Source organism: Lissotriton helveticus, chromosome 7 (assembly GCF_964261635.1).
Source record: "Lissotriton helveticus chromosome 7, aLisHel1.1, whole genome shotgun sequence".
Taxonomy (NCBI): domain Eukaryota; kingdom Metazoa; phylum Chordata; class Amphibia; order Caudata; family Salamandridae; genus Lissotriton; species Lissotriton helveticus.
Window position 1 is genome coordinate 66,654,593 of NC_136068.1, and position 15,024 is coordinate 66,669,616.

At 44.5% G+C, this 15,024-nt stretch overlaps 1 protein-coding gene across 14 annotated transcripts in view; it reads left to right on the forward strand.

Moving 5' to 3' along the window:
• Window positions 1–15,024, forward strand: part of LOC144768069 (alpha-2-macroglobulin-like protein 1) — a 618,955-nt gene that overhangs the window by 366,595 nt on the left and 237,336 nt on the right. For all 14 annotated transcript variants that reach the window (XM_078651444.1, XM_078651445.1, XM_078651446.1 and 11 more), the window contains exons 22-24: window positions 3,116–3,167; window positions 7,226–7,306; window positions 8,078–8,254. In XM_078651444.1, the coding sequence (XP_078507570.1) occupies window positions 3,116–3,167; window positions 7,226–7,306; window positions 8,078–8,254 (310 nt within the window). The remainder of the gene's footprint in view (window positions 1–3,115; window positions 3,168–7,225; window positions 7,307–8,077; window positions 8,255–15,024) is intronic.

The following is a 15,024-nucleotide window of genomic DNA, read 5'->3' on the forward strand; positions in this document are numbered from 1 at the left end:
CCTGAATGCAAACCAGTAGATGATGCATGCATGTGAGCCAGTACATCATGCATTATAATTAATATATACTATATATCATGTACCTCTAAATTACACATGTGCACTCTTGTTACTCAGTATAACTTATGTGTGCAAGTGCTGCATGTACAAGGCACATCCCATATGCTTCGTTTGTAAAAAATAAAACTAGTTTCTAGGTGAAACGTAATGGTTGATATCAAAGAATACGTCCCACTTTGTGGGAATTCTTCTACGGCCCCTCATGAATCTTATTATACTTTTCAAGGAATTTCTTGGATTCTGTATTGTTCATGTGGGAGCACAGCCTCCGGCCCTACCTTTAGGACAGTACGCGGAGGAGTGGTTCGTGGAAGTACACGGAGGAGCTCTGTGTTTAGTGTGGCCATTTGCTGTTGTAAGGGATGGTTTGCTGCTTTCTTGTGATTTAACTGTATATTAGTCATGAATTACAGCTGAGACCAGAACAAGGTAAAGAAGGGACAAGTTTGAACTCAATGATCAGTCCTACAAGGTAAAGAAGGGACATGTTTGAACCCAATGATCAGTCCTACAAGGTGAAGAAGGGACATGTTTGAACCCAATGATCAGTCCTACAAGGTAAAGAAGGGACATGTTTGAACACAATGATCAGTCCTACAAGGTAAAGAAGGGACATGTTTGAACCCAATGATCAGTCCTACAAAGGTAAAGAAGGGACATGTTTTAACCCAATGATCATCCTACAAGGTAAAGAAGGGACATGTTTGAACCGAATGATCAGTCCTACAAGGTAAAGAAGGGACATGTTTGAACCCAATGATCAGTCCTACAAGGTAAAGAAGGGACACGGCAGAACACAATGATCAGTCCTCACTCAAAAGAGGCACAACTCTCACAAGAGCCTGTGCACACTATCCAAAACACCCTCTGTGCTGTGCAAAAGTAAATGGCAACACGTAACAAACAACATGGCCTCTCCGGTGGCCAGGTTTATAAGCTCTGCACACAGGGCATCACCTCTTATTCTATGAGGCAATGTTAAATCCAGAATGTAATGTACCATGCCTCCATTGACCACACAGTCCCTTTTGGGGTAAAGGCCTATGTGCATTACATAGTGATGCACACAGTCTGGACATTGACGCTGTGGACATGACAAAGCAAAGCCGGTGTATACCCTTTGGTATTGACTTCTTTGAGGTATTATAGAGGGGGTTTATTTAGCAGAAGGCATGGTGCAGGCCATTCACTATGATCAGTTCACAAAGTCATGCCTGGTGGATACTCTGGAAAGCGGTATCGTGCACAGGGTGAAGTACCCACAGAACCTACCCACAGCGTAGGCAGTATCAAAAGTGTATGGCATCAGGGCATGACCTGTTGCATCGTGAACATGTGCTCTTGGCATGGACAAAAATGATGGGCCATGTATTGCGTAGAGTATGCATAGATGTGCAGATCTCAGCATTGGTATATAAGGGATACGACCAAAGCCATGCACCATTAGTATTATTCTGTACCCAGAGGATACTGTCACAGACAGTCCTCTTTACATACTGCAGTACCAATCCTGTGTGTAGCTGGGTATGTATGGGCACAGCTTCACTCCATGCCCTGTACATTCTGTACACAGTTCATGTCGTTGTGAAGGGTGCATAGCTCCTAGCTGTAGTCCATGCCTTATTTGTAGTGTACAATGTACATAGCGCATAGTTATAGGCTGTGCACTGTGTCTACAGCACAGCGGGTGACCACTGGCCCTACCCTGAGTGTGAACGTGAAGCCTTAGTATGTAGTAGAATTGTTAATGAGTCATATCTGTATGTGGGCTTGCCATTTATGTACTATGCACAGACCATGACTGTATGTGGGGGTGCCTTGCGTGTACTATACACATAGCATGGCATGGCAGCTGTTTGTGCCCTTTGCACATTGAACACATCAATACAAAATATGTAAATGGAAATGTAATTGCTAATTTCCTTCAGTTAAGTTGCAGCCCTTGCTTGCTGTGTACTGTGCACAGAACACAGATGAAGACAAATGTGTGCAAAATACACACATCAATGGAATCACTGTTGCTGTAATCTTGCCGTCATACATAAGGATATATTTTTATGTGTAGTCCATGACATATTTTATATTGAAGAGATGTCATGGTTCGGGTTCCAACTTCCTTGCAAAGATATGATAGCAAATTCATGTGTGAGTAAACATGTGTGTGCATACATACATCTTTGTAAAAATATGCATGAGTGCATATATAATAATTTGAATGTTCAGTTGTGAGTGGTTTTGAGTTTGTTTCTTTGGGTGTCATTTTCTTTAACGGTATGCATGCAAGACTATGGGCGATTTCTAAATAGCGAATTTTAAGGAATCGCTATTTAGAAATCGCAAAACGGTATGTATGTAGGAAATCGCTTATTTTTAGCGATTCCTACACATTCCTAAATTGCGATTAGCAAATTGCTAATCGCAATTTTCCCATTCATTTCTATGGGCCAGGAGGCCCATAGGAATGAAGGGGATATTTGCGATTAGCAATTTGCTAATCGCAAATTGTGAATATTTTCAAGGGTGCAGGGGTGTCACAAGAACACCCTGCTGCACCCCTGAAAATGACATGTGTGGGCATATGGCGCACATACATTCCCTAAGGGCATGTATGAGCGTCATATGCCACCTTTGAATTTTAAATACATTTCTTTTTCAAAAGAATTCGCAACTTACCACCAACTAGAAGTTGGTGGTAATTTGCGAATCCTTATCGGCATTTTTGCATTGATTTTTCTTTGATACATTGCATTTAAGGAATCGCAAAATTTGCGATTCCTTAAGTGCAATCGCAAAATAAGGAATGGCAAATTTTGCGATTCCTTATTTTGATGCAAAAATGTTTGATACATACCATTTATCAAATTAGCATTCGCAAAGGCCGAAATTCTGTGAATTTCGGCCTTAGCGAATGCTAATTTGCTTCATACATATGGCCCTAAATCTGCTAGTTGAAGAACAGAAGTTCTTTCTCACTCTCTCATCATCATTTCTGCTACTTCCACACTTCCCCTACTTTGCTTACTACGCTTTGATTCTCATTTTTTCTCTCCAACAGGCTGAGGGAATAGCTCAAGAGAAGTCTCGAAACCTCATGCTTTGCCCCAACGGTAAGAATGGGTACATAGATGCGCAATGTTCACATCACAGGGCGAGTTATTATCAGTAGCATAGCACGTCATGAATGGCACAACAGTGTGATATAAAGGCTACAAACTGGACAGGTCATGAAGAAGATAACTGTGATCTCTTCCTCATAAACCCCAACATCTCATCATATCATATCTCACCACACTCTGTGGCACATGCTGTCCTTCTGCTGCCTGGACGGTGTGGCTTTCCTGGACCAGTCCCCACTTTCTTCACTGCGCCTCCTCCTGACCTATCGGGCCCATGGGTGATAGTATCCCTACCACCTACCCTGCTGCTCCACATTGTTTCTCCACTTCTTGACTCCCTTCTCACCCAACACCATACTCTAGACTGCATTACTTTGTTATTATTTCTCTCTGCTTCAGGAGTTTTGGCCCAGTGGAGGAGAGAAAAGCTCTTTAACTAAGAAATGTCCAAATCTTTCCAGAATGTTCTTTTCTAAGCATGTGGTTCACGCTGACTGCATGTACTTCCTTCACTCATACCATAAACCCAAGGATTTTAAAATATGCTCAACTTTACACTTTACAACAAAAGCCCTGCATGATCGAGAAGGCTGATTGCTCAGATGGCTACAGAAAATCAGAAAACCAGTGACCAATTCTGGTCTGATGAGCAGTCAACTCTCACAGCAACTTCCTTGAAAAAATAATAGGCACTTAAGCATCTGATAGATCTGGGAGAAGTGCCTGGGAAGTTGTCATCCCAGTCCATTATCTACCTCAGAAGAACACCTCATAACAGCACCATAAATTCTAACAGTATATTGAACAAGTGACCAAACTTGTCTTCAGGTAGACATCACAAGAGCAAAGACAATTCAAAACCGCGAACAACAGCCCGATCAAAGACATCTCCAATAACAAACCCAGATGTCGCTGGTCGATCTGCTTTGATTGCAACGGCAAAGTCGATTAGGTTGGTGTTTCCAGCTATCAAAGCCTCATCAGCATCTGCCCCATCCTCGATAATTCAACATCTACCTTCTATGATGGCACTGACAGACATACTATTAATAGCCCAGTTATCATTGTCAATGTTTCTTTTATCAGCACAACTATTGCTAACTCCATCGTCGAAGACATGGAAGAGAAAGACCGTTTCCTTACTCCTGGTTCATGCTAAACGGTCTTTGCTTCTTAAGGATACATCACCAGCAAAATTCTAGCGCAGTTGCCCATTACAATCCACTACCCTAAAAGGACATTCGAGGAAGGAGGGCATTCTGAAACAGCCACCAGGTCCTACTAACTTACAGTGAAATGCCATGAAGGAGGATATTGAGAGAAATCACCTTGAATTGAAAGTCGAGGGAGGGACAATCACACAGGCGCTGGCGGGCTGAACTTTTGAAATGGGCAAGGAGTGAGAGCAGGATCCGGATGCAACAAGCCCAACGATCGAATCAGGAGAGGGCCTTGGATCAAGAAAGGGCGTGGGAGGCCTTAGTTCAGGCCTTGATAGACCTTTAACAAGTTGATGAGGACTAGGGTGCATAGAATTTCAGTGTAATGCTTAGACCTTACAACAAGTAGAGAATGTACCACTGCTAACTGAGTAACATGTGTTATTGAGATTTGGAAGTTACATGCCCGCACCAATCAGGGGGGGGCGTAAAGGAATGTTGGGTTATAAAAGAAGACATATTTAGTAAATAATGATGAGGTATTGCATATGACGTTGTATGATGACAAATCTTCCAAAATATGTTTTTAAAAAAAAAAGGAGGATATTGAGGGTTATCAATATAGACATGATCTACAGGAATAGGACAGGCAGAGGTGTGATAAGAAGGAAGAATCCCATTTGGGTAGATCCACCTTTAATACAATAGATACTATGACAAATACTATGAAGATCCTCAATACTATGATCCACCAATGTTCAACTACCCTGTGGAGATCATTAATGACCTTCAACAGGTGATGTAACGTCACTATGACAGACTCCCGCCTGCACATCTGGGCGTTGGGCTTCAGAATCAGTCACCTCCACTTCTGCCAGTGCCAACACAGCCTGCTGATGTTCCCTTACCCAAACCTCCACCACAAATATTACCCTTAACAAAACACATTCTACAAGTGGACACCATTTCCCTCTATGTGGGCGATGAAGTGGGAGAGGAAGGAGAACTTCTCAAGCAACCACAAGCCACAATGGATGAGTGGGATGACAATGTACAGACGATCATTCCCATTTGTCCTTCTTAGTAGCGAAGACATTGAAGCATTTCAACCAGCTGGCACCAGCCAGGGTGTTTCCTCTATGATTTTAAGGAGCCATCTAGAAAATAAATCAAATTATCCCCATTATAGATCATATCTGGAAGGAGGTAGTTAAAATAACAAATACAGAAGCCTCCATTTGGCCATGGTCTCCAGGCTCAATAAAAAAAAACAGGACCTAACAATACTCCAGCATGCCTCATTGGGTGTTCCAAGGCCAACTCCTTAGTGATGCAAGCTGCACAATTCCACTCCAGAAATCTAAACCGCCCTTGCACAGCCCGACTGCACAGGAAAGGAGGCAAACTGGGTAACTTTGGAAAGAGAATCTCCACTCTGGCAGCGATGTCCATCAAAACTGCAAACTCTATGGTCTCTGTTGGCAACTACCATTACCAAAGTGTGAGGGACCTGCCCCATACCTTGATCTACTTCCAGAAAGAAAGAATGAAGAAGTTGTCTTTATAAAGGGAGAGTGCTTCTCTGGATATGACAGGCAAGATGTGACTAGGAGTAGATTTCGGCAGGTGGCAGGGGCTTTAATCCTTGGTTGGAAAGTTTGAATATTCTCCTCTACATTCTGGCCAGAAGTGTAACATTGGCTGCAAACATATCATTGGAAGGCATGGGACGATGCCCCGCAGTCGGTAATATTGGGAGGCTGATTCAGCTTTCCGTTGGCAAATTATTACCACCAATTTTGAATGGGTGATAATACATTGATGTATAGCAATTGGATTTTGATTGTAAAATATTAATAAATGAGCGAAATAATCTTTATTTGGAAGGGTCGTCCTTTACAGACCACTCCCAAATACCGATTCTCTATTTACTCTGAAACCCAAATTGCGATTCAGTAACATCTTTCCAAATTGCAATATGGGTGTCCTATATTTAAAATTTTTGAAAGCCACTTTGCGGGTGAAAAGGATCAAATTTGACCTTTGCAACTGTAAAATCGCTTTATACATCAGGCCTCTAGACTAGTCACAAAAAAAGTGGTCACAATTTACCTACTGGCTTTTGCAACCACTAAATTACTTTGTACATGACTTATTTACAAATAGATTAGTTCACATAATAAGAAATTCGGGTGGATCAAAATCCAATATCCTTCATTAATATTAATTGCAAATTAGTCTGATTGGTGACATTCACGATGATTGTGGCTTGCTAGGCTCAGGCAGACTACCCTGGATGTGATTGCCTTTAAATAAAGTAGGCTTTTTTTTAAACTGCAGCTAGGTTTCCTCAAAGGGCTGCATTTAAAAAAAAAGTTTTCTGTTTTTGAAAAGTTTCTTTGAAAGCCGGACCACTGCCTACTCCCTAACCATTTTTTACAATCACAAAGGTAAGGTCGCGAAACATTGACACATAGGGTCCGCCATTTGTATTATGGGGGTAAGGCCCAATACAAGTCCCTTCCAAATAGCGATTCAATATCCATTTCTGAACACTTTTATCAATTTGAAAACAAATGCTTAATATGTTGAGTATAGGAGAAAAATTGTTTTAGCATTCACAAACCTGCTGATTTAATGATTTAGCGGGCCACCGTACCGCTGTACCATCACTTAATGCCTATGTATTTTTTTAAATGTGAATGCATACGATGTCAAGATCACCCTCTATATATCTTCTGATTTATCCATATGCTCATTTGATGTATGATTTTTTTTTTAAAGCCATGTTGTAGATATCCTGTAGCCATTCATCTTAAGAGGCAATTTTATTTGCTTTCCATTCAAGGATTTGTGTGTTTAAAATGATTCTTGGTTTTGTCCCTGTAGGGTCTTCCATTTCACAGGCGATCTCACTGGTCCTCCCTGATATCGTCCCAGGGTCTCAAAAGGCACACATCTATGTCTTTGGTAAGAGGGTCTGATTTTCTCTAAATAAGTGTATGTTTCACAACTACACAGAACAAACCCCATCTGAAAGATGGTCAGTGATTGAATTGGTACAGAGACTAAGGGGCCCATTAGGATGGCGGGCGGATTGTCCTGGCAGGCTGGCGGTAGCCACCGCCGGCCTGGCGGGGGCAATCCACCCGCCATCCTCAGCTAAATGCCCCCTGCCATATTAGTATGGCGGGGGGGACCGTGGCGGACGGAAACACCGTCCGCCCCTATTCCGCACCGTCCGCCCCTATTCCGCCCCGGTTGCAAGGGCGGTGTCTAATAGACACCGCCAGCCATATTAGCATGGGCTGTTTGTGATGCCAAAGGCATGCGGTCTTCACACTGTGGGCCCCCAGAGTGAAGGAGAGGTGGGGGGTGCACACGGGGGGTAACACACGGGGAGGTGGGGGGTGCACACGGGGAGTACCACAGGTAATCCTCCTGAATTTACATAAACAAAGCGGCAGGCACCGCGCGGTGCCTGCCGCTTTGTTTATGTAAATGTTTCACATGCATTTTTAGCCCTCAGCACCGCCCGCCACAATGCTAAACATGCAGGATGCGCCCGCCACAGTGGCGGGCGCATCCTAATTCCCCCCACGGGACCCCCACCCTTATGGCGGGCGGTCCCAATCACCGATAATGACCCCCTAAGTTCCTTTTAATTCACCAGTTTTCAGAACAGTCCAAGTGCTTAGATATTTTGATGATACTTTTTCTAAAGTGGTTCTAAATTTCCAGGTGACATCATGGGTTCGGCTCTGCAGAACCTCAACAATCTTATCCAGATGCCTTACGGTTGCGGGGAGCAGAACATGCTAACATTTGCCCCCCTCATCTACGTCCTGCAGTACCTGAAAACAACGGGGCAGCTGACTGATGATATCTGGAACCAGGCATACACTTACCTGCAGACAGGTGAGTCCTGACCAGTGACTGCTGCTGGCCATGATCACTATGTGGCCTAGCTGGGAAATAGACTCTGCAGACAGATTCATTGCTTCAGTGTGTGTGTGCTTGTCTTTTGAATCTTTCACTAATGCACCAGTGGATATCTTCCATCAGAAAACTAGTTAATGACATACTCTGACCAGTGTGCGTCACTGTTTGATTCCCTTTGGGTTTAATAATATGGGGCAATGTCACAAAGGTAAATCTGATCTGCACATGTTCATTTGCTACTAGTTAATTTTCTCTTAAATTCAATAACTCCAAATGTAAAGTTACTCAAAAGTGAAGACTTAAGTCTCTGACGGCAGGTGGGAGAGCAAAGTTTATTAGCGAAGAGTTACTACTGCAAAAAAGCAGAAGTAGTAAGTCTAGCACTGTTACAGCAACATCCTCCGATAGTAAATAATAGAGGCACCAACTTCACACAGAACCACAAATGAAATAGTGCTGAACTAAACTAAAATGATTTTGACTTTTTAACTAACACTGTATGTGTATGTGTGTATATATATATATATATATATATATATATATATATATATATATATATATATATATATATATATATATATATATATTATATTCACTGAAAAAAACATAGGTTTCAGGCCTGATATAGTTAGGAATTAGCATTTAAAAAAACCTTTGAAATTCACTGAAAAAACCATAGGTTTCAGGCCTGATATGGTTAGGAATTACCATTTAAAAAACCTTAGAAATTCACTGAAAAAACTGTAGATTTTAGGGGTGTTATAGTTAGCTGGACATTTCACTCATACAAAACCATTGAAATTCCTCCGATATAGTTATTTGTACTAACTATATCTCGTGCGCCCGCAATCCACTGCTGATGATGTCACATATTACATCATTCATGACATGGTCAGTGACATCACTGATGACATCTCAAATGACATCACTGATGACATCATCCACGTGACGATACACCTCATCATACACTAGTGTAACCTTTCGTCACTCACTGTAAAATACAGAGTACCATATTTAAATCCATTGACACACCGATACAAGTTTCTAAAAAAACACTATATCAGGCCTGAAACCTATGGTTTTTTCAGTGAATTTGCAAGGTTTTTTAAATGCTAATTCCTAATTATGATGTGTGTGAAACCTATGGTTTTTCTGTGAATTTCTAAGGTTTTTTCAATGCTAATACCTAACTATAATGTGTGTGAAATCTATGTTTTTTTCAGTGATTTTACAAAGTTTTTTAAGTGCTAATTCCTAAATATAACGTGTGTGAAACCTATGGTTTTTTCAGTGAATTTCCAAGGTTTTTAAAATGCTAATTTCTGTATCAATTTTTATTTTTTTTATATATTTATTTTCCAACAAACTGCCTTTGTATATTGTAATACATTGACTGTATCCTGTAAAATGGAAAGGCACAGCTAGTTTTTATGATTTGGATAAAGTTAAACAGTATAGTCTACATCTTCAATCAAAATATAAACAGTCAAATTTGTCAATGAAATCTTTTTTTTAACGTGCACGCACCTCGTGATTTAAAAAAAAAAAAAGCTTTTACGAAAATCGGGTAAAACGCCATATATATGCGACGGTCGCGCAACGTGCACGCATGCGTGCGCACATGTTGCGCGCGTGTAAAGCCATGTGACATGAAAACAACACTTTTGATTGGTTTATAGTAGTTTCTTTTCCAGAATCTAGAAAAACCCCACCCACTTCCCTCACTCTTTTGGTTTCCTGAGAGAAGGATCTCTGCTTTGTTCCAGCTTTTTTCATATCAAAATGGTAGAACAGCAGCCACAGGATTCTTCTGAGTTTGTGTGTCAGTAACTCTATAGATGAGTGTCCGTGTGTAATAAGATGTATAGGTGTATGAGTACATATGATGAGTGAGTATATGTATGAGTGCCCATGTAGAACTGTTAGTGAATGACTGGATGTGAATGTAGATTTTGGAATTACTGAATAGGTTGTTCTAACTGGAATTGGTATCTCCATTTTTTTGAAAATTTGAGTTTCTATTTTTGAATGTGTGTATCAAGGGTTATATTACGCTGAGAGAAGGTCTGCCACTCTTTCACAAGGATGATGTCATCAGTGATGTCATTTGAGATGTCATCAGTGATGTCACTGACCATGTCATGAATGATGTAATATGTGACATCATCAGCAGTGGATTGCGGGCACGCGAGTTATAGTGAGTACAACTAACTATAACAGGGGAATTTCAAAGGTTTTTTAAATGGTAATTCCTAACTATAACGTGGCTGAAACCTATGGTTTTTTCAGTGAATTTCAATGGTTTTGTAAATGATAATCTTTAAATGTATTAATTGTTATTTTTTTAAACTGATTTACTACATTATTTTAAATTATTTATTTTTAGATATTTAATTTTTTAAATTACATTACATATTTTTAATATAAATTGAAAATAAAATGTTTTTACACCTCTCTGCAACGCAGCCCCCTGACGCGTTTGCAGAGGGAGAACTAATTCCCCTTGCATACTGGGGGTCCCTGGGGGCCAACTAGCCCACCAGGAACCTCCAGTATTCCCCAGGGGGCTGCATTGCAGAGAGGTGTAATGAGGCCACACCCTTTTTTACACCTCCCTGCAGCGCAGCCCCTGGGAGCGTTTGCAGAGGGGGAACTAATTCCCCTTGCATATTAGGGGTCCCTGGGGGCCAACTAGCCCACCTGGAACCTGCAGTATGCGCAGGGGGCTGCATTGCAGAGAGGTGTAATGAGGCTATGCCCCTTTTTACATCTCTCTGCAACGCAGCCCCCTGGTGCGTTTGCAGAGGGGGAACTAATTCCTCTTGCATACTGGGGGTCCCTTGGGGCCAACTAGCCCACCTGGAACCTCCAGTATGCGCAGGGGGCTGCATTGCAGAGAGGTGTAATGAGGCCACACCCTTTTTTACACCTCTCTGCAATGCAGCCCCGGGCGCGTTTGCAGAGGGGGAACTAATTCCTCTTGCATACTGGGGGTCCCTTGGGGCCAACTAGCCCACCTGGAACCTCCAGTATGTGACAGGGGGCTGCATTGCAGAGAGGTGTAATGAGGCTATGCCCCTTTTTACACCTCTCTGCAACGCAGCCCCCTGGCGTGTCTGCAGAGGGGGATCTGATTCCCCTTGCATACTGGGGGTCCCTGGGGGCCAACTAGCCCACTAGGAGCCTCCAGTATGCGCCAGGGGGCTGCGTTGCTGCATGCTTTTCCCCGGGGGACAGCGGTCCCCGGGGCAGTGTGGGGGGGGATTGGGCCCCCCCCACACTTCTTTATCACTATGCCCCCGAGATTTGGTCCCCCCGGCGGGTAATTTGAAAAAAACAGACCGGGTTTTTAAAAAAACATTTTGGGGGCCTTGGTGGTCCTTGTGGGACCACCTGGGCAGGCCTAGGGGGTCAGGGTGTTTCTACCCTGCCCCCTTTTTGTGTTCTACACGTTTGTTTTTCTGATTTCTTGTGCCTCGGTCTACCGAGCACAAGATGGCTGCCAACACTTCCTGGTTTGAAGTGTTGAAAGCCAATGAGCATGCAGCTCGTGCTGATTGGCTGCCACTGTCTGTCAACACTCCAAAACAGAAATTGTTGGCAGCCATCTTGTGCCTCGGTAGACTGAGGCACAAGAAAGCAGAAAAACAAACGTGTAGCACTCAAAAAGGGGGCAGGGTGAAGCGCCCTGACCCCCTAGGCCTGCTCAGGGGGTACCACAAGGACCCCCATGGCCCAAAAAATGTTTTTTTTTTTTTTTTAAATCACGGGGTACGTGTACCGTACGCGTATCGTACTCGTATGGTACGCGTACGGTGCGCGCCCGATGCGCGCCTATAGATATATATATTTTTTCTCTTTTGATTTTCTCAGGAACTACTGGAGAGATTTACACCATTTAAGCAAAAGCGTGATCTGCGAATCAGACTCTCCAATTTTGCCAAATTTCTTGTAATTCCATTCAGCCGTTCGGGCTGTAGCCGTGTCTAAACGTCCTATGGAAAATAACATGGGGAAAACACGTTTTGGGACCCCCCTTTTTTCTCAGCCCCCACTTGACGAATCCCCCCAAAACTTTCAGGGAAGGAGCGGCCATCTTCTTTGAGGAATTCGCGAAGATTCATCAACCGGGACCAAAGTTATTCTAAATCGAATGTTGTGGATTTCCTATGGAAACTAGGTCCTAACTATATCTACCTACTGGCGACTATATATAGTCACTGAAAAACCATAGGTTTCAGGTCTGATATAATTAGGAATAAGCATTTAAAAAACCTTTGAAATTCACTGAAAAAAAACATAGGTTTAAGGCCTGATATAGTTAGGAATTAGCATTTAAAAAACCTTAGAAATTCACTGAAAAAACCGTAGGTTTTAGGGGTGTTATAGTTAGCTGGACATTTCACTCGTACAAAAACATTGAAATTCTTTTGAAATAGTTAGTTGTACTCACTATATCTCATGCGCCCGCAATCCACTGCTGATGATGTCACATATTACATCATTCATGACATGCTCAGTGACATCACTGATGACATCTCAAATGACAACACTGATGACTGGCGAGGAAATTAAGGGACCCACCGCCAGCATGGTCACTTCACAGGTTCCCTACCCTTTCCTTCCCCGGGCTTGGATGAACTAAAATCTACAGCTTTATGCAAACTCATAATCTCTTCTTTTTTGTAGTTTTTGATTTTTCACTTTCACAGCACATAGATTGGACTAGGACTGGTTTCCATCAGCCACTTGGCGCATAAAATAGATTTCCACAAAGTAATTGGCACTCTTGCGTGTACAGCAGTCTTATCCTTAAGGTACTTTACCATAATTTTTATCTAGAGTGAACTATTTTCATAGGAATGATTGAATTACAGACTCAGGAGTGTACCAATACATAGGCACTAGTCCGAATGCACGGTAATATCATTTGTTGCGTAAATAAACTACCAGGCGCTTGTCGTATATCTATACAAACCAACTGGGTTTTCACCTGTAGTCCCCATAACTGAATGCCACTATGGAGAAAGCAGTCTATGCCACCCATAATTGGGTCATCTTGGTGTGGATTATTGGCAGTTTTATACTTATATTACTGGAAATATTGGCTCTGTCTTGGTATATTCCTGTGGTGTATCTTTATGTCCAAAACTTTTTAGTAACTTGTTACATCCACATATGAATTTGCACTCTACATGGGGGGATGGGGTCCCCAGGGTCATTAATGGTTCAGGGAGAGAGGCTCTACTCCCCTTAAAATATAGTTTGGGGGGCGTGGCCAAGATGGCGGTGGAGTAGGACGTGCTTCCCTGTCCCTGCGGCGCCGCCTGAGCATTTGCTTTGAATATCGCCCTACCTGGTGCCAATCCACGCCAGCCGCGGAGCTCCGCTGCACCTGTGAGCGGTCCTGTAGCCGGCGGTGCCTCTATTTTCGCCCTGAGAGGTGGCTGGTGGCTGACTCGGGCAGTTTGGCCCGACACTGCTTGCACCCGTCGGGCCTGGTGGCGGAGGGAGTAGGGGTCTGCCTGCTGCGGTGCGGCGCCCTGCCTGCACGGTGTGGCTGCTGGAATAAAGGCAGGTCGGTGAGTTGTTAGCCTGCCCGGAGTCGTGTGCATCGCAGTGGAGGTGGCGGGCAGACAGCACGAAGACCAGCAGCGTGGCAGCCATTACCTCGGGCTGTGGCCTGCCCACGAGTGGCGGGCCTGTGGAGGAGCGAGGCCGGGTGCGGAGCAGCTTGGGTGCCTGCCTTGGCGAGGCGGCAGCAGTTGAGACCCCCGTTGACGGGTGTGCGCTCCCACGCCGCAGTAAGGAGAAGCGACGGTGTCTGCGCCGCGCTGGCGGCAAAAGGTGCAAGGTGAGGAGCAGAGGGGCGGCTGACCCAGGACCGGGAGCTCGGTCCACGAGCAGGCGGGCAGTGGGAGGCCCCCGCGGGTGAAGTAGGCGGTGGGCCTCGTTGCCAAAACTGTGCTTGGAGTGCTTTGTGGCCCCCTCGTTCTCTTTCGTTTACTTCCCGAAGGTGTGGCGGTCCTGCAGGGGGGCGACCCTCAAGCGTAGGCCTCCTCGAGATGTGGTGGCGGCGGGCCTTGCTGCCTGACTGAGGCCCGGTGCTTCTGGGGACATCGTGGGGCCTTACATCGGCCAGTACTTTGGCGGGTGGTGCCTCTTCAGTCAGCTTTTACCCTGCTTTACTGAGAGCTCCCCGAGGCCTGCGATTGTGAGAGTGCCCCGCCAGAGCCGTGTTTACTGCGGAAGAGGTGGCAAGTGTATAGGTTGAAGCCCGCAGCGTGGCAGCCATTTACTCGCGCTGCGGCCTGCCCACGTGTGTCGTGCCGGTGAGAAAGTGAGGCCTGGTGGGGCGGGAAGCAGCTTGGGAGCTTGCCTTGGCAGGGCGGCAGTGGTTGAGACCCCCGCTGGGCGCTCGGTTCGCAGGTCAGCAGACGGCCGGAGGCCTGGGAGAGGAGAGGGAGCTGGGCCTCAATACCTGTGGCGGTCCTGCTGGGAGAGTGCGGGGGTCTATCAGTGTGGCCAGAGAGGAGGACTGTGTCTGCAGTGCAGGTGAGCCTTGGCCCTCCCCCACCATGGTGATTGTTTTTACCCTGCTGCGCCGGGACCTCTGCAGAGTGCGTGAGCCTTGGGGTCGGCCCGAGACCTGGAGTGCAGAGATCCTCTATTTCCTTTGGCTGGGTGCTGCAGTGAGGGGCTCTTTGGTGCCTTGGACGGAGTGAAGGCTCTAACGGTTGGGAATT